Here is a 24,751-nt window from a genome sequence, read left to right on the forward strand (position 1 = left end):
ATATTACTAATGTAAGAATTATAGTTGATCAAGTTATAAAAAGGATGATTTTTAGAACAAGATACCATCTATGCTTCCATTTCGACGATATATCAGTGTGTGCTGCGTTGTGTAATTTCAAAAAAAATTCTATTGATCAATCTATTTTGCTGACTAATCTAGTAAAAACTTTCGGAACATAATGTGTGCTATATACTTTTAAATATATTGTTAAGTGATGAAAAAGGTATTGAATTTTGCAAGCAACAGTTTTTATAAACGAAAGTTATTGTATTTATCAGTTTCTTGTTGTTTAAAGGATGTTTATTTTACTTTTTACGACTATAGAAATTTTTTTTAATATATTTTTAAGGTGGTAGCCCTATAAAAAAAGGTGATTTTGAGAAATAGAAAAAAATCTATCATGTTTATAAAGTTTATTAAAGCGAATTAGGTTGATTAAAAAAAAATTAAATTTGGTTGATCTACATTATGGGAAAAAACGTCATAAAATCAGCAAAATTGATCATATTTCAAAATGCTCTATGTCAGTTTTTCTTTATCTGTTTTCAATTAAACTTTAAGACATTTTACAGTACACTTAGAAAATCCAATTAACCGTCAGATTTATCCTAAATCATAATATTAAAAAAGTTAATTACTTTTTTGGATAAACCTATCAATTTTCAAAAGTTTTGTGTTATGCTTTGAAACGTTTAGGTCTATAAATTATTATAAAGAGTGATTCATTAAAATTCTGACCGTTAAATGGAGTGCATATAAGTTGTGAACATATCCTGAAAATCTAAAAGCAAATACTCTATACTCCTAAGCAAATCCAATATCAAGTTATCATGTTTCAAGTTTACAAGAAACTCTCAAATGCGAAGCTGAGAAAAATTCAAGTTTCTTAGATTTGTATTTTTCTCAGCTTAGCATTATTTAGTTTTAGGACTACCCCCCCCCCCCATTCTCCTCCTCCTTAAAAAAAAGGCTCATCAAAATTTTTGATATATTACTCATATATTATTTTATTTAAGTATTCCAGCTTATATTTCTTACATTATTTTTTTTTTGTCTTTTGTTTTGCAGACTCTTCAATCACATCATGGAATTTATTAACATGTTGGCTCCACTATCATAGTCTTGACCACGGCAGTTATCAAAATAAATTTCTAAGGTTTTCAAAGTTTTCAGAAAAAATCCTAAAAAATCAAATCCAGTCTTCTGCAATTTGCAATCTGCAAACTTTGCAGACAAACTACAAAGGTCAAAACCCGCTCTTCAGTTAATAATTTTCCAGGTTCTTCTTCATGTACATATTGTATGACAAACAGTTTGTTCAGTATGGCTCACACCAATAGTGACATCAATCATAATTGAAAAATTCTTTTTTAGACATGCATTCTTCTACAATTCGCCTACAAACCTCAGTTGCAAAAAGACCAATAAGTTCATTTTGAAAATAATTTGACTAGTATAGCACCTGAAGCCGTTTACCCCTTGTCCTGTGATTGTTTAACTTTCATCACATGTTTATTGAGAATTAGTCATAATGTGTATAATAGTAGTGAAAATAATAATAGCAGTGAAACTAAGGATAAAGGATGGGGGAGGAATGACATCACTGCCTATTGATCTTTCTGTTGTATTTGACTTGTGTGACCACGTGTTAATTCCAATCACTCACAAGTTGTTTCAAACTGGTAAAAGTAACTTCTCAATCATGCGAAGAATTAAAAAAGGGCTTAGAACAAGAACAACAGAAAACCAACTTGTAAGGTTAGCCTTACTTAATGTGCACGAAAAAAAATTCAGTTAATGTCCAAATGCTAATGAGACAAAAATTCTTCTAGAGCGACACAAATCTTGTTTTTTACATGATAACGCTCCAACACCGTCACGAAATAAATTCATCAAAACAAATTGGAGTTTAACAGAGAGATATTATCTCACTGACTGATTATGACAAACGGCTGCGTTTACCCTCTATTTATTTTTTTATTTGACTACAAAAAGTTGAATATTAAATATTATTGAGATCGGAAAACGGTAACCCGTGCCGTTCTGATTTGACGTCAACGTTTAAGTTGAAAAGTTAGTATAAATCCATAGGATCATTGTAAAGTTCATTATTTATATTCAGTAAATAGCACATTTATAATATTTGTTATGTATTTATAGTAAAAGACACATTATTCATTAAATTTCCTGTTTAAAGTTTGCTTTTTACAATCAGGATATACCTTTGTGTGTTCTTGTATGCAACGTAATAAAAATTGCTCCTCTTCGACAATTTATGAATTTCTTAAAAAAGGGTTAATTAAAAATGATGTTTCAGATCATTTTCTTATCTTTTTTTTGATAAATACTGATATTGAACAATTACAAATAAAAAAACAAGTTATCCTAAAACGCTGTTTCAGTGAAATAAATATTGCATCATTTAATGAACAACTATCATTACTAGATTGGAAACATATAATTTTTTCGTCTGAAGCAAATGTGGTTTATAACTCTTTCTTTAGAACATTCTATGAAGTTTATGATGCAAACTTTCCACAATACAAAGTTAACTTAAACAAAAAAAGCTAAAAATCACTATGGATTACCAAAGAATTCAGGAAACCTTCTAAAGTTAAACAAAAATTGTATATGAAGCATTTAAAGCCAAAAACAGATAAAAATAAGGAAATTTATTAAAAATTACGTAAAGCTTTTTGAAAGTCAAAAAAAAAAAAACTTAATAAAAAGTACTATTCAAACTTATTAGAGAAGTTTAAGAATAATGCTAAACGCAGATGGCAAATTTTAAATGAAATTACTGGCAATCAAGAAATTAAAACATGCAACTTACAAAAATTTATTAAAAACAATGATGATTTTTTATATAGTCCTAAAGATATAGCAAATCAAATAAATAACTTTTTTGTAACTATTGGTCCAAATTTAGCAAAAAATATTCCAATTATAACTAACACAATAAATGATTTTAATCTTCCGATAATTTCTGTACTTTATAACTTTGAACTTTCCATTAAAGAGTTTGAATGTGCTAACAAAATGCTAAAAATCAATGAAGCGATAGGCCCAGATCAAATAAATGGTTTTCGTCCGATTTCTGTACTTTCTGGTTTTTCAAAAATTTTTGAAAGGATCCTTTACAATAAAATTTATGATCATCTTTCTAAAAATAAAATACTAAATACAACCCAATATGGATTTAAAAACAATAATTCCACTGAACACGCAATGTTTCATCTGATTAGAAATATTGCAGATTCGTTTGAAAAATCACAATTTACTCTTGCAGTGTTCATAGATCTATCAAAAGCCTTCAATACAATAGGTCATGAGATTCTTATTAAAAAACTAAAAAATTATGGAATCTATGGTAATTTTCTAAAATAACTTATAAGCTATTTAAGCAATCGTAAACAGTATGTGCAAATTGATGTTTCCTCTACAACAAATTTACTAGATATAACATGTGGTATCCCCCAAGGGTCTATACTAAGACCACTTCTTTTTCTCATTTATATTAATGATCTTTATAATGCCTCAAATTTAAAAACAGTAATGTTTGCTGATGACACAAACTTTTTTCTGTGTAGCAATAATACCATAACACTATTTAATGACATGAACATAGAGCTAATTAAAATTTTAAAATGGTTTAAGTCAAATAAGTTATCAATTAACATAGAAAAAACTAAATGAACTCTATTTTATCCAAAATCCAAAAAATATCTTTTGCCAAATGATTTTCCTCAAATATATATAGATAAATATAAATAAAAAGATCTAATATATATAGAGAAATATAAATAGATAATATTCAAATAAAACAATCAAAAGTTATACTTTTTCTTGGTGTTCTTATTGATGAAAACCTTACGTGGAAAAATTATATTGAAATCTTGCGCAACAAAGTTTCAAAAAATATTGGAGTAATATATAAAGCGAGAAGTTTTGTATATAGACACGCATTAATTCAACTTTATTACTCACTTATTTAATGCCATCTAAATTATTCAAATATCGCATGGGGTAGTGCTAAAAAAAGTCAATTAGATCCTCTTTATTGGCAACAGAAGCATCTAGCACGACTAATAAACTTTAAAGATCGCTTTACTCATGCAAAACCACTTTTATTCAAAATGAGTATTCTTAATATATACCAACTAAATGTTTATAACATTCTTTGCTTTATATTTAAATGTAAGATAAACTTAGCTCCTATACCTTTTCAAAATTTATATGCAATAAAGGCTAAAAACAAATATGATCTAAGAAATGACAATTTTATTTATCAACATTATTCGCATACAAATTTTGGAAGGTCTCATATCTTTTCGCGGAGCTTTTTTGTGGAACCAAATAGTTTTAAAAATTTCAGAAAGAGTTACTAAATCTCAAAAAAAAAATTCAATTTGTAGAAAAAATATTTTAAAGGAAGTTATAAATTATTATAAAAAAATTTTAATTACTATATTTTTTTGGTTAACGGGATGTTATAGAAAGTAATTATTAAACAAATTTCGTTGGAATGGGGATAGTTTAATTTGGTCATTTGTTTTTATAATTTTTTAAGAGGTATTTATTTTCGTGCCTACATTTAGAAATTAATTCAGATTTTTTATTTAATAAATTTTCCTGATTTAAATGAGTAACTATTTCAAATTTTTCTTGCAAACATAGCATACATTTTTTGGAAATGTTACTATAGGCAGGGGCAGATTTTAGAATAGACCATTGTAAACTAAAATTTTTCTTTTTTTTCTTTTAAATCCCAAATATATTTTGACAACATAGACTCTTTTAAATAATATTTTGTGTTTAAACGATTGTTTGTGGTTGGTATAACGTTTTTTCCATTCCCCCTCGATTAAGCCAATATATTGTTTACCAGGGTTATTTTGTGAGGAAACAATGCACTTGTAAATTACATTTTTCGAAAGGCATTTTCCATTTAGAGGGCAATCTATTTTTATTTACAATTACAATAATCAGTGTTTTTACCTTTTATATGTTCATTTTTATTAATTAACGCGTAGTTGTGGCCTTTTATAATTCTTTCTAAATTTTTTGTACAACTATAAAAATTAAAGTAAGTTGTACAAAAAATTTAGAAAAAAATCAGGAAGAGTTACTAAATCTCAAAAAATTTTTTTTGAGATTTAGTAACTCTTCCTGATGATCCATCAATGGCGAAACTTCAAGTTGAAGAAAAAAGTCAGATAAGTGTTTTTTACTAATTTATTATTGCTCTGTTCTTTAAGAACGTTGAGCACTCTATTTGTAAAGTACACTAACATAATTTACATATATGTATATATATATATATATATATATATATATATATATATATATATATATATATATATATATATATATATATATATATATGTATATATATATATACATATATATATATATATATATATATATATATATATATATATATATATATATATATATATATATATATATATATATATATATATATATATATATATATATATATATATATATATATACACACATTTCTTGAGCAACGGAATAGCAATAAATATGAATATATTTTCAAGAAAAACACAATATTTTTCAATCTTGACATGTTTTATAGTTTACGTACTGCATTTTCAAAAGATAAAATTACAATTTAAAATTCTAGCATATAATATCAAAATTTAAAGACGTTAACTAGGTTTCTGTAATGTCTTCAAAAATTGCAATGTTCTCAAAAATAATTATGCTGGATCCAAATTTTTGGTGAATAAACAATTTTTAGAGATCACTACTCATAATCCACTTAGATATTAGGGGTACCCAAAATTTTTCTTGAAAACATAAAGGTTTTAAAAAAGTAGCAAAGATGCTTATTAGCTTGAAACAAGCTTAAAAACGACATTAGTTAAGTAATGATATACCAACCTGACAATTAGAACGTATTTGTGGAATTTAATTATTTTTTTATAAACGAACATTATCATTTGAAAATTTGAACCCACTTTTTATTGAAACAATACCACTTTGTTTTACTAAATTAAAAAAAAATAAATCGTTATTTTTTCAATTATATTAACTCAAACCTTTAAACGATAAAAATAGAAATTTTATAAAATTAAGTTACAAAAGAATATTTAGTATAATTAAAATATTAACATTGTTTTTACTTATTTAACTGCTATCACTCAAAAAGCAATTAACACTATTGCAATTTTAGGCTTTAAAACTAGGTAATTCCAATAAAACCACATTTTCATGCCTAAATTACTGATAAACTGGGTAATTTAAGCATGAAAATGGCATCTAAAACGAAAACTTTAAAGGAAGTCAAAAATTTTATGTTCTTGTGTATTGTTTTTCAAACAAAAATGGAACGGATTTCTAACTGACGTATTTTTCTTTACGTTAAGGTAAATATCTATATTTTCAACATCAAAATTTCGCGTGATAGATTTTCTGATGTGTAATGATAAAATTTTGGCGTTTAAATTATATGAAAGCCGCTAGTTATTAGGCCGGCTGAATAATAAAGCTCTGCTCTTTTTTATTAACCTCGCTCGTTTTTGCAGAAATTGACCTTTTTATTCACACTGCTCGTTTTTGGAATAATTGCTTAACTTTAAATGAATGCATGAATAAATAAAAAATTTAGCTGAGGTTTATATTTATTTCATTTTTAATAAAGATTTATTTTTTTATATAAAAATATTCTTTAAAAAAAATAAAGTTTAAAATAAATAACTTGTCGCCAGGCAACATACCAATACAAAACAATATCTTATAAGTTTTTGTAACAAGAAAACGCTTTTAAAACACTAAAAATCATATAAACACAAAAAAGGTTAATATACCACTGCTATAACTAATAACTGTATACCACAACGTTGTTTTAAATTAAAAAAACAAAAAATTAAGTATAGGATATTCAGACTTTTGATGACGAGATGAGAGATAAGGGTAGGATTAAGTAAAGAAACTCTGGAAAGCAAAACGAGGGGGAAAAATCACAACAAAAAACAATAATAGCTACGCAGAATAGGACAACATTCAAGCAAGAAACAAATCCGTAATTATGAAAACTAATTTCAAAAACAAAATTAGATTTGAAAATAAACGACTAAATTTATGAACGTAAAACACATATAAAAGAGAGCAGCAACTATAATTAACAATTGTAATACAACTAATAAATTTATATATGTAAAACATTCTTTTTTAGTAATGTACAATAAATAAAATATATCAAAATTGTTACTAAAATAAAAATTGCATATGATAACTCAAAAGATTCAAACACTTTCTTATTGACAGTATAAACATCCGTTTCAACAAGTTGAAAAATTCATTTTTAAAACGTTGATTAGTTATTTAAATATTTGAAGTTAATCATTTGATTGATTAGTTGTAGTTTCAAAGCTCAGCCAATTCGTTAATAATTTTGTCGTCCAGTTAAAGTCAAACCAATCAGTTGTCAATTGATTACTTGAGTATTTAAAGTCAAACCAATCAGTTGTTAATTGTTAATTGATAACTTGAGTATTTAAAGCTCAACAGAAGATCCTTTACTAGAACGCGAACTTCTTTTTAACTGAACTAAAGCTGGTCTTGTATCCTAAAACAATAAACAAAAACTGAACTAAAGCTGGTTTTGCATCCTAAAACAATGAACAAAAACTTTTTTTTTTAATGTCAAATATCTTTGAAGAGCTACGTCTACTTTAAAAAAACTAATTTTTTAATTATATTTAAACGTTTTTACAAATGCAAGCGTAGTTTTTAAACCAAATAAAATTAAACATAAAAACGTCTATTTTACATCAGATAAACATCTAGATACATCAGTCTCTTGAAATTCCAATTTGATGGTTTCTTCCTCAGCTTTGATAGTTGACCTCTCATTAGTTTGCTCGTTATCGCTATGTTGCTCCGTGTCCAGATTCATAATATGCTGTTTAAACTTGAAAATAAAAAAATTGACTAAAACAGGGACTTAAAAATTTTTTTTTTTACTTATATTGTGTATAGTAACGATTAAAGCACAATAGAAGTTTTTAAAATGTATATATACAACGTAAACTTTTAAAATGTGAATACATAACGTAAGCTTTTAGAAGCGTAAGTGCCTACCGACTCATAGTATTTAAACATGGATTCTCTATCTCTATTGGTCGAAAATATAAGCTCCTTATGCTCAGATTGAAAGTCTTTGTCAGTCTTTTTGCTGAGAGATTTGTCGTTAAGTTTGGAAGATTCAGATGGAGAATACTTCTGACATTTGCTGTAAACAAATTATAAGATAAATTTTAACTAAAACTAATTAAAATAGATAACAATTAATCATAAATCAAAATTAGTCAAAAATAATTAATAATGAATTATTTAATCAAAAATCAATAAGTATTAATAATTTTTTTGGACATTTCAGTTATAAAAAAAGATTGAACGGATTCGATTAATATTTATTTTTTAGAATATTTTAAAAAGAAAATGTTATATAAAAATGTATTTAAAATACTTTCTGCCCTGCAGATAAAAACCAGCAACGCGATCCTTGTTTATACAAGATCATCTTATTAGAAAATGACACTTTTCCATATATTTTTATGTAATATATGAATTTGAATTTAACTTTGTTTATTCAGAAATTAGAAATTTATCTTAAATATTTAATACAATAAAAAATTTATAAAATTTTAATGACGTGCGACACCAAGCACTACTATGCTGACTGCTTAAAGACACGCGCTGTATCCATTGTTTGTTCATTTTCCATCAATGTGATCTTTGAAGGCATTTACCGAGACTGCGTAGGCTGCATTTGACGGAAGTGCGTTCCATGCATTTACACGCAGTTAGTGAAGAAATATTTCCTCTCTTCGCAATTTTTTACCATTTGCTTAGTTAATCGTTGGTGATGCTCTCATAGGCAGTAATTCAAAATGTATAAATAATATTATATACAATATGTATACATATATATACATGGAAAAAATCAAGACATGAAAAAATATTCTGCAACAGTCTTATTTTGGGGTTTTCCTGGCACTTTTAATGTTGCCATTTTGATTTCTAAATCAGCCTGATAAAGGTCCACTGAACCCACAGGGTTCAGTCAAAAATTTCTTGTGGTTTTCTTTCCAATCTGATTTATGATTACTCGATTGTTACCCTAAATTTATGATTACTGATTGTTGTCTATTTGCTAGCCAGTTTGCTATACACTTGTGTAGTTCTACATATGCCGTATGCTTTAAGATTATGTAGGAGCTGTTTGTGGGATACTTTGTCAAATGCCTTTGCTAAGTCAGTATAGATGACATCTAGGGCATAACCTAGGAAAATTGCATTTGTTAATGTCTCTTCTAATAAATCTTGCTTCTAATAAACTAGTAGCACAACCTAGCTATGGAAGAAATGCTGATGCTGATCTTTAGTGATTAGGTTATTTTTGATACACTGCATCATTAAGATATAATGAATGAAACTCTTCATCACTTTGAAAGGGACAGATGTGAGAAATACCAGCCAATAGTTTTTTTTGTTTGCTTCCTTTTTAAAAATTGGTGTGACATTTAAATTTCTCCATAATTCAGGTATTTGAGGAACAGTTTTTAAACAGCCTGGGGTGCACTCCATAGTAACCTTTGGATCTGATTCTATCAGGTTTTCAAGTTTTTTTTGGAAACCTGATTGTTTTAGTGAGAACTCATTCATTTCGCATTCAACTTCCGTTTGATTCTTGAATTTCAGCATTTGCTCGTCCGTATCTGCGATGAATACAGATTGAAAACTTATTATGTGGGCAATTTCTTCTCCCTTTGTTGTAAATTTTACCTTCATTATCTTCTTGATATCTTTTGACTCTTTTGTCATTTGCTTTTGTCTTACATGTTTATGTAAGAGTTTAGGGTATGATTTAAATCGATTAGCAATTTCTTTTTCATATTCTTTGGTTTCTGATTGGACTACCTTGGTCACATTATTAAACCCAATAATGTTCTTTTTTAATTGCTTTGTGAAAATTATTGCCTACTTCAAGATACTTGATCCAGAGCATTTCTCTATTTTTATCTGCATCCTTAACCTCTAATGTGTTCCATCATTCTTTTTTTCAATAAATGGTTTTGTAATTGATGGAATGCGCAAATCAACTACCTTGTTATACTAGTTGATGAAGACCAAGTAGTTATCATTCACGGAATATGTCCAATTAATCTTTAATATAACAATAAAATGAATATGTCCCACTAATCTTTAATATAACAATAAAAAACACTAAATGAATGTTGCAAAACTAGATTAAAAATGTTACTTGAGAGTTTACATGAAAATTGGTTGTGAATTGTCTTAATAAACTCAATTTATTAAGACAATTGTAAGCAAAATAAAATTTCAACAAACAAAAATAAATGGACTTGATATAATAAAAAATTATACAAGCTTCATATCAAAGAAGAAAAAAAATATATTAAAAAAGATACATAAATGAATATATGAAGAGACTTTTTAAAATTTTACTCTTCAAAGGCTTGGGATAAAGGGGCACAACTATGAGATTATTTTTCAGATAATTTCTCAACCTTTAATTAATACTAATAAAATCAATGAAATAGCCAGCTATCTCACAAGACATGAAATCCATTAAAAAGCTTAGGAAGCAATTGGACAACACCATCTGGCTGAAAGAAAAAATTAGTAATGTTGATCAGTTGTACATTAAACTTAGATAAGTGTAGCAGGAAGTAAATAACTTCTAAATTCATAAGTTGATTGAATCAATGCTGTGTTGTTGTAGAGAACTTAAAAAAAACATGTATATGCTATAATAAAACATGATATGCTATTGATTATTTATATTCACCTTTAATATTCAAGTTATATATCATAAAGGCTATAGCTATTAGCAAGGTTCTTTTCAAGGCTAAACTTTTCTACGCTAACTTTTAGAAGTTTAAAATATACATAGCGCATGTTTTACATATGACATTCAAAAGTTGCTTTAGTTTTGTAAAACACATTATAAGAACATCTGCAACATATACATATACATATGAATATCTGCAGTAAACGAGAGATAATAAATACAGTAAATAATCTTTCATAACAGTCGTTCCAAAAGAAGTCCAAAATAAAAAGTTAATTTTGACGTTAAGTTTGATTTTTTCCATAATCTATTCCATAAATTTATTTAATGTTAAAACATTTCTAAACGGACTATAATACATACCTAATTCATGTTAAAAGGAGATCACACACAAAATAAAGCAAATTAAGGTAAGTAGAATTACAATGTCATAATTTTAAGTAAAGGTGAAAACATTCATTATTTGAGCGATTCTGAAGTAAAAGTTTGTTATTCTTAATAAAAATATAGTAACATGGTAATGGTAAATATAATAAAAAGCATAACATGGTTTTATAAAATCTAACACTTAATATAATTAAAAATATTTGGTTATATATTTAGAGCTAAACATTTTCTTTTCCAGAAGAAAAAATTTTATTGTCTTTTCCAGAAGAAAAAATTTTATTTTTATAAAAACTAAAATTTAAAACTCATAAAGCGAGATGTTTTTTGGAACTTTAACATTATTGTTTGTAAAAATAAATATTAAAATATAGATTCTATTGTCTATTATACTATTGTCTGTAACTATTATACTATTCTACTGTTCGTAGTTTGTTTATTTTCGTTCGTCTTTAAGATCTAGAGAGGAAACATAAAATAAAAGGTTTAAATGAAATCCTAATCTAATGTGTGCAATACTAGTCTAGCTTATGAAATCATTATTACAATGTTATAATCATAGTTACAGTATTATAACCATAGTTACAATGTTATAACCATTGTTAATTTTTACTGATTTATCTAGAAAACAAAAATAAGTTCTTTAGTTCAAAGTTATCATCCTTAAGGTAGAAAGATAGAACAAAAACAAACAAAAAGAAGCAATTGCTGACTTTACAGTTTCAAATATATATTAGTGACAAGTTTTTGCATAAGATGCATACATTATATGCTTTAGCATTAAATTGTTTATTTCTTCAAAAACTTGCATTAGATCAAACATTGTGTGCATTGAATCATCCAATAAATTGGTTTTGTCCAATGGTTGGTTAACTAGAATACTCAAAGGAAAAAGGTTCCTTTGAATAATATTTTTTGCATGTGCTACCAAAGGAGACCTGGCAATCAAAGGTCACTATTATGGAATTATTGCTTGTTGAAAGGCTGAAGATACAAATATTTCATGTATTCATTGTGTGGTGCACAGACAACATCTTGTTGAAAAAAAATTTAGGTGGTTTTATTCATCATTAAGCATAGTAATTCAAGCTGCAAATCAAATCTAATATCAAAAAGGAAAGAATGTTTCAACAGCTGTGCCAGGTTATTAAAGAAGATTTTATAAGATTACTTTTACACACAGAAATTTAATGGTTGTCAAAGGGTACATGTTTAAATCGTTTTGTACCATATCATAGTATCATACAATTTTTTGAAAGTAACAATAAAACCACTCTTTAGCTGATATTCTTAAGAGATATAATGATACAACTCCACAGCATTTATGAAACTCTTATAAGTAGCCAAATTATTGTGTTATTTATTGATAAACTTAAAATTTTCTGTCATAACTTATTAAATAAAAATTTTTATAAGTTTTCTGAACTACTATTTATAAAAGGTAATATAACTCCAGAGGAGATTAAACCAAGGTGTACACCTAAAGTTGACAATATTTTGGACTGAAGGTGTGGAAATCAAATAAATATATCTGAAAAAGTATTAATAAATTATTATATAGAAATAGGTGTTTTATAATTAGTTATATAGAGTAGATGACGTATGATACTGTGTGCATAAGTATTTTGTTATACTTCATCATAACAAAGTTTTGATGTAGTAAGTAACATAACAAATGTTATTATTTTTCTAGTGTAAAGTATTTTACTTTTTTTTTAATTTTCTGTAACCCTACTTTATAAATTGTTTATAAACAGGTGAAATGAGAAATACTTTTCTACCAATCAAGGTGAAAATGTGGGCAGTAGGTATGAAAACGTTGACTACCAATCAAGATTATCATTTACTACTGACCTTTCATGGAAACCATATATACAATCGATTGCTAAATTAGCATCTGCTAAGGTAGCTTCTCTTTATCGTGCTCACAATTTTCTCTCTCCTGATTCCATTCTCTACCTTTACAAATCTCTTTTTCTTCCCTGTATGGAATACTGTTGTCATATTTGGGCTGATTCTTTTAATGATGCTCTTTGTCTAATAGACCAAGTCCAAAAACACATTGTAAATGTAGTTGAAATGAAAGAAGCTCAAGCTAAGCTTGAGCTTCTTTTTCATCGTCATAAAGTTGCATCGCTTTCTCTTTTCTAGCCTTTTTTTTAGTTAATGGCTAATTATTTTTGATGACTTATTATTTTGTACTTTCTAAATTATTATAAAATAGTAAAAAAAAAATGATATTGAGAGTATTGGCAATAAACAATGAATTGAAAGTGACAGTAAACATTAAAAATAATGTGACAAACTATCATCCAAAATAATCAGTAACAACCTAGTTTTTAGGTGTTTTGGTTTGTTTAATAAATATGCTAAAAATAAATTTTTAGTTAAATTGATGATCATGTTAATTTCAAATAAAATAATACTTAATAATCTAAAACATGAACAAACCTTTCTGATAGTCCAAAAATAGACTTCAAATAGCATTTAAGTTCTAGTAATAACATGCTTCCAAATGATGATGTTAATAAACAAGAGATATCTTTCTCAGGAAAATCAAAATCTAAAAAATGAAACTAAAATTTCTAACAGTGATAAACAAAAAAACAAGATAAAGAAAATTTTATTTATAATCACACTTTTATTTAAAGTCATATGTTTTTATGACTTTAAATAAAAGTGTTATAATTTAGACTTAGTTATACTGAAAATTTGTATAGTTATAAAAGAGACCAACCTGTTTTGTTTATTTAACTGTTCAATTAATAAAACCCAAACAATAATAACACAAACAATTAATAGAACACAAACAATAATATGTAACAAAAATAACAATAACAACACAAACCATGTAACTCGACATCTTCTTCATCAATTCTTGAGCATCGAAGAAGCTAACAATCAAAAGATTTATTGTTATATATTTCACACTTTTTTATAAACAAAGCTCTTCTTTTTATTTCTTTATTATTTCTAATATATTTACTTTCTTCATTATTAATTCTAATTTAAGTATTAAGCATAGGGGGGATTAAAAAAAACAAAGTTTTAATGATGCTTTTGGGCTAGAGTGGAAAAACTGCTTCTATACATAAGTAATTGACATAACAAATTTTGAACACAAACATAAGTTTCTGTTCAAAATTTCACCACCCTAGGATGTGTTCTATTCTGTGTAAAAATTTAGTTTTGACTTAAATACAAGAATACATTAATATTACAAAACAATAGTTTAAAAATTATTTTGTATTTTTATGGCCTGTGTATAAGTCGGAGTTGCTATTTTAAATTGAAAACTTCTTGATTTATATGTGATATTAGATTTTATAGATAACACTGCCCAACAGTGATTTAGTTTCGGAACCAAAATTAGTTATTTCTTATGTATTTCCATCTTCTAAATTCAAAAATGACATTAAAAAGGACATATTAGCTCCAGTTTAAGAAATAAAAGTAAATATTTTCTTCAAGGGTATGAATTTTCATTTTTTTGAATAAAAAGTTTTTGCTTTTGACTATCCATAATGTTTCATTCATGTTTAAAACTCGTGATATTAGTTATGTGTGTTTGATAAAGTTTCTGGTCTAATCTATTCTTAGTTTTTTTTTTTCATTTACTAGTGTAAAGTTTGACAAATCAACATGCCAAGGAAGTGTGTAAATTTAGTGAAAAATTTTTGTTACATTTGTGGTGAAATAACATTTTCCTCACAGAAAAGAACTGACACCTCTTGTGAAGACTGCTTCCCAGCATTACTTCGATATGAAGGTAGGGGACCAGGATAAGTCATGGGCTCCACATATATGCTGTAGTTCTTGTTTGGTTACACTACAAGAATGGTTGAAAAATAAAAAAAACTTTGGCTTTCGCTGTTCCTATGGTATGGAGAGAGCCTATAAACCATACAGATGACTGCTATTTCTGCTCGACCCCACTCTTTAAGACAGGTTTGTCAATGAAGAAATAGGAACAGTTAAATATTCGAATCTTCCATCTGCCATTCGACATATTCCACATTCAGATAGTTTATCAGTTTCTACTCCCCCACAAAGTTGTGAGTTATAAGCAGAAAATCAAGGCAAAAATTAATTAGAAATAGAAGAAAAAGAAGAAAACAAGCCTTCCACATCAAATGATCCTGATTTTGTGTAAAAAGATATTGTGCCACACAGATTGAGTAAGCAGAATTAAGTGATCTTGTTTGAGATCTAGACTTGTCACAGAAAAAGCCAGAACTTTTAGGGTCAAGACTAAAGCAGTGGAATCTTCTCCAATTTGATGTCAAGGTTTCACATTACAGAAAACGGCAGCAGAATCTACTTTCTATTTTTGAGAAGAAAAATAATCTTGTTGTTTGTATTGATGTCTTTGGATTAATGTATTGTTTTAGTTTGAACTGTAATCCAACTGAATGGATATTATTCAAAGACTCGTCTAAGCTAAGCTTAAAAGCTGTATTACTGCATAATGAAGACCGTCTTCCTTCTGTTCCTATTGGCCATGCAGTTCACATGAAAGAGACATATAAACATGAAAGTTTCCCTCAACTTAATTAATTACAATGAACACAAATGGAAAATTTGTGGTGATCTAAAAGTGATGCTATACTTTTAAAAATGTAATTAGGGTATACTAAATACTGCTGTTTTTTGCGCATGTCGGACAGTAGAAGCAGAAGTTCACACTATATAAAAGAAGACTGGCCTGCAAGAAATCTCAACACAGATGAAAAAAATGTTATTGCTGAATCACTTGTGGATCCAAAAGATGTTCTTCTTTCACCATTACACATTATGTTGGGTTTAATGAAAAATTTTGTCAAAGGTATGAACAACGAAGGATAGGCTTTTAGGCTATTTAAGTAATAAATTTCCAAAAATAAGGGACGCAAAAGTTAAAGGCATTTTTGTTTTTGTTGGGCAACAAATACGTCAACTTATGGAGGGTCCTGCATTTGATGAAGTTTTGAAGGGGCAAGAAAAAGGAAACTTGAGAAGCACTTAAGAGAGCGATTTGTGGATTTTTAGCCAACAAGAGATGATAACTATATTCAATTGGTAACAGTACTTCTGCAAAAATACCATCAACTTGGGTGTAACATGTCCCTCAAGATTGATTTCCTCTACTCACACCTACACTTCTTCTCCCCCCCCCCCCCCAGTTGTGGAGCTGCTAGTGATGAAAATGGGGAAAGGTATCATGGGGCAAGTTATTTCTGTAATGGAACAAAGATATCAGGGTCATTGGACAGGTCATTTGGGCTATGCTTGCAGATTACTGTTGGTTTGTGGGTAGGGATGCTCCAGAACTAGTCTACAACAGGAAAGCAAAAAGATCACAATCTTGTGAGGATACCCCATAATCATCATTATACCTATTAGCTGGATGATCATAATTTCTTCATTTAAAACTGTTAGAATATATTGTTAATAAAAAAAACCAAATGTACTTTAAATATTATTAGAATATGAAAATTATATGTCATATTGCTCTGTTGCAAATTAACTAAGATAAAAATTTATTCCAATTGTATATCTCAGAAACTAGAGCTAATAAAAAATTTTTGTTGACATTTTCTTTTTTGTCAGCCCAAAATTAGTATAATTTGAATAAAATTGCTATAAGATACAATAAAAAAAGATACAATAAAATTTTTTTTTTTTTTTTGTTGCCCAGTGTTATAATTATTGACCAATAATTATTTACAACTAATAAGTGACTATTAATGATTTCATTTTGTTATAGGTCATGAGCTGAGCAGTAAAACATCAAAATCATTAAATAATAAAGCGATGAGAATACATAATTTTTGGATCACAGATAGTTTTTGCTAAAATTATTCCAAAGAAAGAGGTTGTTTTAAATGCTGCACTTATGAAAGTGGCATTTTGGATTTGAAACAACAAGGAACCCTTACTTTCTTCCATCACAGAGCAAATTTTTGAAAAGCTGTAAATGCTGTATGATGTTTTATTCTGACAGTTTCAAAGAGAAGTGTCCTTATTATGACTTGGATTATTGATGCATACCACAAGAACAATATAAATATCAAATCTGTTTATAAAAGTATAGAGAAAAGCATTGCAACTAAAGTAAGTGTGGAGAAATTTAAAGAAGAGTCATGCCTTTATTTTAATATACCAGCTGGTAAGTGCTACAAGTTTACAGACTGCAATTACCCAAAGGAATCCAAGATCTTTAAGGAACAGATATTTCTTGCTCAGAAAACATAGCGTGAAACAAAATATGTGCATTAGATTGCTTTTATTTGCAAGAAACTAAAAAGCTCCAACCATGTACTGAAAGTAAGACAAAAGAATTTCTTTATAGCTCTAAATCTACAGTATCCTGATCATTGCATCCTGATGTTTAATGCTCTTAAAGATGATAAGGCAATGGATGAGTTAAAGAACCTCATATATATTAATAAATACTGTAATAAGACTAACTAAATACTAAAATAAGACCAGATAAATTTTAGCCAAATAAGTGGTTAACAAAAAATATTTTTGGGTGATATAATAATGATACAAGGCATGATATAAAAATGATGTAAGAAGCAGGAAAAAATATTGTTTAGAAGTAAATTTTTCTCTATAAGGTCTGAATTTAAAGTAACTTTGAGACCATAACAAAATCGAAATTTCCAAAAAGTAAAGTTTTCTCTACGGTCCAAATTAACGTGATTGAGATCATAACAAAACAGGTACAACGAAAAAACATTCATCAACAAAACATGTTAATGTATGTATCACATACAGCATAAAAGAGGAAGGCTAAAGCCTGATGATGATGATCATGATCATTATCATGATGATGATCATGATCATGATCATTATCATGATCATGATCATGATGATGATCATGATCATTATCATGATGATGATCATGATCATGATGATGATCATGATCATTATCATGATGATGATCATGATCATTATCATGATGATGATCATGATCATGACCATCATCATCATGATCATCATAATCATGATCATCATCACCATCATCAGGTTTTAGCCTTCCTCTTTTATGCTGTTTCTCTTATATAAACAATCAAGAGCATTTTTTTCTTTGTGCTAAAGCTCATTTATACAATATGTAAGGCACTCTCTTCAAGTTTTCTTACTTCTACCACTACCATTTTCTACTGAAGCTGCTACCCCTCTACATGCTGATACCTAAATTTCTAAAAATCTTTTTTAACAAATATTGCTCGATACAACATTTTTCCTAATCTGTCTAAGATTATGCCTCCTTTTCTTGTCTTGCTAGAGTCACACCACACATCCATCTGATCATCTTTTCTTTCGGCAATTACTACACCATATAAATACAAAAGTTTATATAACAATGAAAGGATATTGTATGCCTGCATCTAAATAAATAACAAACATATATGTTTATATCCATAATACGTATGCATAAGGTGCATCTTGGAAGCTTTTATTCCTTCTCTTCAATTTTAAGTCAAGCCACATTCTACTCCACATTTTTTACCATCTTGAGCAGTTGCTTTATTAAAAATCTTTTTTTTCATCTTTTTTATAAGAACATCTCTTTTAAGAACAAATGTCCTTCAAAAAGTCCTGTCTGATGTTAAGCTCTGTTATTCTCATTTTACTAATTTGTGTATCTTATCTCAGATGTTAGGTTCTAGAGACTTTTGGTTAGTCTTCTACAATGCCATTAACTAAAGTCTAACATTTATTCTCTAATTCACGGGTGTGACCTTTTCACTTCTCCTTAGAATAAGGCAGAGTTATTTGCAAAAAAAAAGTAAACTCTCAGTTAAACACTTCTACAGTTTGTGCTCAAGAACAGATATCCATCATAGTCTTAAAAGTGTTCTCCAAAACTTTCTTCAATTTTTGCTAAACTTTTAAAAAGTGCTAAATAAGTGATTCCAATTTTTAAAAACTCTAGAAAATACTTTGATCTCTCTAATCTATCTTACGATTAGTCTTCACTCTGCTATTAATTTCTTTATATAAAGGTTTTGAGGTTATTGTATTATTTTTAACTGCAGTATTAAAGTAATTCTTGAAGGCCTACCCTCTTCTTTATTTCAAGTAACTTTAAGGGTACCACGAGGTTATATCTTTGCTTCTGTATTGTTTCTAATCTACAATAATGATCTTTATGAAATCTAAAGTGGTTATATTTTCTGATGACTCAACTTTATACTTTTGTCTTGACAAATAATCTTCACTTTTGGGTTGCTTAGAACAAGCAACCAATTTTAAACCTGATCTCTCTACTGTAGTAGCCTAAGGCTTGCAGTGGCTTATAGATTTAATATCTGGACTTAAAATCTAAAATTTTTGTTAAACAACAAAACTCATTTATTTACTACAAAAAAATATTGCAATATTGTTGGCATTCCTATATTGACGAATAACAACCTTCTTACTCTCATACTAAAAGTCTAAAAGTCTAAAAGCACATTGTAAATGTAATTAGACCTTCTTTATCTGCCAAGCTTTAGCCACTCTCTTATTGTTATAAAGTTGCATTTCTTTCTTTTTTTTACAAATACAATCAGGGTCAATGCCCAAATGAGTTATTATCTCTATAATGATTAACTAAAATTCATTCTTCCTTGGATTTTTATTCAACAAGTTGCATCCTTTTACTGTATCTGTCCGTTCATGCTAAAAAAACTTTTATAATCCAGTTTTTTTCTTTAAACATCAAAAAAAACTTATAACTCTTACCCATCTTCATGTTTTCCTTTTTTATACAACTTACAACTTTTTTAATCTTCAGTTATGCATTTCCTAGTATTTTAAAGTAACTCATAACTTAACAGTTGCTTGCAATCTTGATGGAAATAAATTAGAGTTTAAAAATATATAAATGTATGCCAGTATTTGATACATGGTAAATGTAAGCATAAAATTATAATATATTAAGCATTATAAATTTTTTTCTTGCACTGGCTATCAACCCCTGCTAAATCTTATAACTTTGCCAGGTTTGGGTCAGTCTCGTTTTCTCATTTTGTATGTTATAGCCCCGACCACTTACTAATACATTACATACAAATCTATATCTACATTCCAACCACATACTATCTATTAAAAGAAAATATTATGTAAATAAGGATGAGTTCAAACAAAGATAGTTTATCTATAAAAGAACAAAAAGCATGCAAAACAATGTAACTGGCTGTATGTTCATATGGGTGTATAGGTGCAATGTGTAAGCTTGTGCTGTTTATGTTGTTCAGTAGAGTCTTGTGTTGTTGTAATCAGCATAAAAGATTTATCTCTGAACTACAACCCAGCCAGCCAGAAAACCATGATGGATTTAACACCTATGCATGGATTTATAACTGACTTCTGATTCTAAAAACTAGCCCAGGTGTATTCTAGAGACAAACATCTTCGTATGCGGTGGCAGTAATCGTGATTTGGAAAATAGTTGTGTTCAATGACCGTAACACTAACCCTTACAGGCTATGCCCACTATTGTACAAACTTTGGCATATAAAAGAACTATGACTATAATCCTGGTCGACTTCACCCTCATTGCAAATGCAAAGGAAACTTACAAATATCACTTTAATATGCCAAATATTTTGGGTATCGCTTCAAGTCATGGCTGCCATAGCTTCTAGTGTTCTGCGCAACACTCCTAGTCACTGAACCAGATACATCTTTAGTGATTGATAAGAAAAAAATTTCTAGAGAAAGGTATCAAACAATGCAAGAGAATAAAAGTGAGACATCAAAGTGACGACTTGTTAAATGACCATTTATTATAATAATTCACCAGGTTAACTTCGATGGCAGATGTGGCAAAACATTTTCAAAAGTAAAGGAGAATGATAAAAACTATAAAAAACAATTTTAGACTAATACTTTTTTTTGTGAAAGAACTAGGATTTAGCTACACTGGTCATGTTACATCAGCCTCAGGATCACCATACTCTTGTTCTTGGGTACAATGGAATGGTTGTTAATACGGGAGTTTACAATAAGGCACTGCACCAATTTGAACAGAAGACCAAGAGAGCTGTGCAATTTTGTTAGTCAACTACATTTCAACGAATTGGAAAATCTTTTAAGGCATGTGAGCTGTTTTCAGAGGTAACATTTAAGCCAGTTAACTGTACGTACCCATCAGATGATATATCTTTATGATTTACACTTTGAGTAAGGACTAGAAATATCTGAGGGATATTGCACTTGTTGGTAGCTCAGGTATGTGCTTTTTAGGTTGTGCGTCTATGGTCCAGGTCCCCTAAACATGTCCTGCCAGTTGACAACAAGGTATTAAGAAAAAATGTTTCTACAACTGAACCATCAACTCTTGTATCATAGTATAGTTTGTTATTAGGGTGTATGTGCATCTTGGCCCCATGTACAAAACCATCATTCAATTAAGAATAGAGCTTGCCACTTTTACCATTTTATTCAGTTACCTAGATACTTGAGTTATGTGAACCGCAATGTCTTTGACCCAGCGATTTCTAGGACATATCATAGCTTTGAAAATTCATAAAACCACAAGAATTAGGTGAGACAGTTAAACATGTTAGGATTAGAAAGTGTGATATTCCAAAAAGGAACTCTAAAGTGAACAACTAAATTGAACTAATTAACTGGTTTTCCAGCTAATTAACTCCACCACCAATTCTGAATGAAGCGACTGCATAAGATTTATAAAGGATGCTCAAAGAACCAATATCAACTGAGTGGAGTTTTACAAATTTTCGATGCCACAAATAAACTGCAGAAAGAACAGGTTACTCATTGGTTACGAAGGTCTCAAAGAAGGTGTGTAGTCATAACAAACAGCATGCTTGGAGAGTCATTTGCTGACCACGCAAATGATGATTTTTTTTTATTGACAACTTGACCATGACTGTTTTGATGTTTTTATGATTTCAGAAATGCGCTGAAAAAAGTAACACTAAGTTAAACAGTTTAACTTAGCGTTTTTATGCCTTTTTTTTCAAAAACAACAAAAACAATTTTAAAAAACTGAAAAAGAAAACAATTCCTCGCGAAAAAGAAAATAAATAGGCTTTAAAATCAAACTCAAAAAATCAAACTCAAAGCAAAATTTAATTTTTGCTATGCTTTTAATTGTGGTTGAAATAAATTACTCTAAAACTTATTTTTTGAAAAGTTTTATTAACTAAACAAAACGCTTTTACAAATTACTTCTAATAATTGTTTAATAAATGAAAATTTTTTTTATCTAAATTGTTGTTTATTTAAAAAGTGAAATTAAATATTGAAATAAAAAAAATATAATATTTTTAAATTGTATAAAATTTTTTTTTGAAAAAGTTGTGGAAATGAATTTTATTTTAATAAAAACATCTTAAAAAAAAACAAAAAAGTCTTTAAAATAACAGTTTTTAATCATTTCATTAGTAAGTCAAGTTTAAAAAAAAAGCTGTAAAACAATTCTTTATAAAAATAGAAATAAAAAAAAATAAAGCAATTAAACCATTTTAAGATTTTAATTAAACGTATAATTTAAAGTATTTAAAAAAAGTAATGTTACGAAAATTTTTTAAAAAAACATGGAAAAATAGTTTCAAATGTTAAAATTTATCATAAAAAATACCTGCCTACTAAAATAAATTTACATATTAAATCTATACAAAATGCGTTTTTTTTAAAACATCATTATAATTAATTTTTTTATTTATTTAAAGCCTTCTCTTAAAATAAAAACATTGGAAAAGATCAACAGTTAATTGTTATTCATTGCGTAATGTTTTTTTTATTGCATTTAAATTGTTAAAACATTAAAACAGCCATGGTCAATTTTTAAAGAAAAAAATTATTAGCATTTTAAAGAAAAAAAATTATTAGCAAATTATTAGTCAGTTACAGAGTGTGATCGCACACCATTCCTGTCCAAGTCAAGTATGGATTTTTTTGCCCCACTCTGAAATCAAGAAAAGTCATGCCTGACTTTAAAGGAAATACACATTTTCTTACCTTTAATTTTGAACACTAATTTCTTAACTTCATAATTAATATTACAGTATGCGAGTGACAATTCTGGTTTATGTTTAATAAATGTTAGTTTAACAATGATTTGTTGGTATTTGAGTAAAATCAGGCTCATTGCCAAAACATAATATATTGCCCTCAAATTTTGCACAGCAATTAAACATATGTAAGTGCAACTTTTATTACTTTTTGGTAATTTTATGAATTTTTTTGAAACCAAATGTTTGATAACACATTTCTTGCCAGAACAGAAGACATTATATAAGGCTTGTGAAATTTTAAACGGAAGTTACTGTATATATGCAACTTTCTGAAAGAATCATAAAAATTTACTTTTTCTGTTGAAAAATCCTCCTGATGAAGAACAGTTTGATTAAAAAAAGATCTAAAACAGGTAGAAACTAAGTTTCTGTCATTAACTATGATTAATGAGAGAAAACAACCTGATTAGGCATAGAAAATTTGTATTTTTAAAAGTTGATTGAATGATTGATTTCTTAAACATTAGATGTTATTTAAACTTTAACAAACTTTGGTTAAATGTAGGAAAATTAATATAAAGTCAAAAATATTTAAAAACCTTTTTAAAATTAAAAAGTAGATTGGTCCCAGTCACTGAAACTGCATTGTCTATATTATGTATAAGAAATAAGGGTTCTTCACATGTGTTATAGTTTAAATATGCTAAGTTTTCCACAAGAAAATATTGAAAGTCATTTGGCGTTTTCTAAAAATAAACCTAATTTTAATTTTCATCATCATCATCATCATCATCATCATCATCATCATCATCATCATCATCATCATCATCATCATCATCATCATCATCATCATCATCATCATCATCATCATCATCATCATCATCATCATCATCATCATCATCATCATCATCATCATCATCATCATCATCATCATCATTACCACCACCACCACCATCATCAACAACAACAACAACAACGTCATCATCATTATTAAAAAATAACACAATTAAAAACCTGGTGTTCAACCAATTGCAGTAAGGTTTTTAAAAAATAGCGCCTATGTTGTTTATTTGATTGCAATAACGTGTAAACATGATTTACTAATGATATTTTGTTTTCAATTTCACGATAACCAACCAAATAACCACCGTTATTCTAAATAACAAAGTGAATACTGTTCTAAACTAATATAAATAACATTTAAACTGAATTAATATATTTAATATATTTCTTCTTTTTTTCTTATACTTTAACACAACAGATTGTTGCGCTAAAAACATAAATACTTTTAAACTTTAAAAATATGTAACTAAAAGCTCACTTTTTGAATAATAACTTGAAGTTGATACGCCATTTTTACACCTGGTATTGCTTTCATGTGAATAAAACCTGGAAAGCGACTGTCTAAATCATTTAAACATTGTTCTGCTTTTGCATGGCAAACATGTTCATTATCTGTACTGATTGCAATCAAATATGGAATGCACTAAAAATACAAATACTAAATTAAAAAAAAAAAGGTAAAAAATAGAGCATTTTAGGTTTTTAA

The 24,751-nt window shown here is 27.9% G+C and overlaps 1 protein-coding gene across 1 annotated transcript in view; it reads right to left on the bottom strand.

Annotated features, from left to right (window-relative positions):
- Window positions 1-6,638: 6,638 nt before the first annotated feature.
- LOC100201760 (nipped-B-like protein) overlaps window positions 6,639-24,751 on the bottom strand; it is a 96,452-nt gene continuing 78,339 nt past the window's right edge. The window contains exons 27-34 of the mRNA XM_065817403.1: window positions 24,524-24,688; window positions 24,217-24,357; window positions 23,802-23,948; window positions 14,088-14,133; window positions 13,691-13,802; window positions 8,119-8,269; window positions 7,808-7,948; window positions 6,639-7,603 (exon numbers count right to left, since the gene is read on the bottom strand). Coding sequence (XP_065673475.1) covers window positions 7,532-7,603; window positions 7,808-7,948; window positions 8,119-8,269; window positions 13,691-13,802; window positions 14,088-14,133; window positions 23,802-23,948; window positions 24,217-24,357; window positions 24,524-24,688 — 975 coding nt within the window. The 3' untranslated portion in view covers window positions 6,639-7,531. The remainder of the gene's footprint in view (window positions 7,604-7,807; window positions 7,949-8,118; window positions 8,270-13,690; window positions 13,803-14,087; window positions 14,134-23,801; window positions 23,949-24,216; window positions 24,358-24,523; window positions 24,689-24,751) is intronic.

The sequence above is a fragment of the Hydra vulgaris genome, chromosome 14 (assembly GCF_038396675.1).
Source record: "Hydra vulgaris chromosome 14, alternate assembly HydraT2T_AEP".
Taxonomy (NCBI): Eukaryota; Metazoa; Cnidaria; class Hydrozoa; order Anthoathecata; family Hydridae; genus Hydra; species Hydra vulgaris.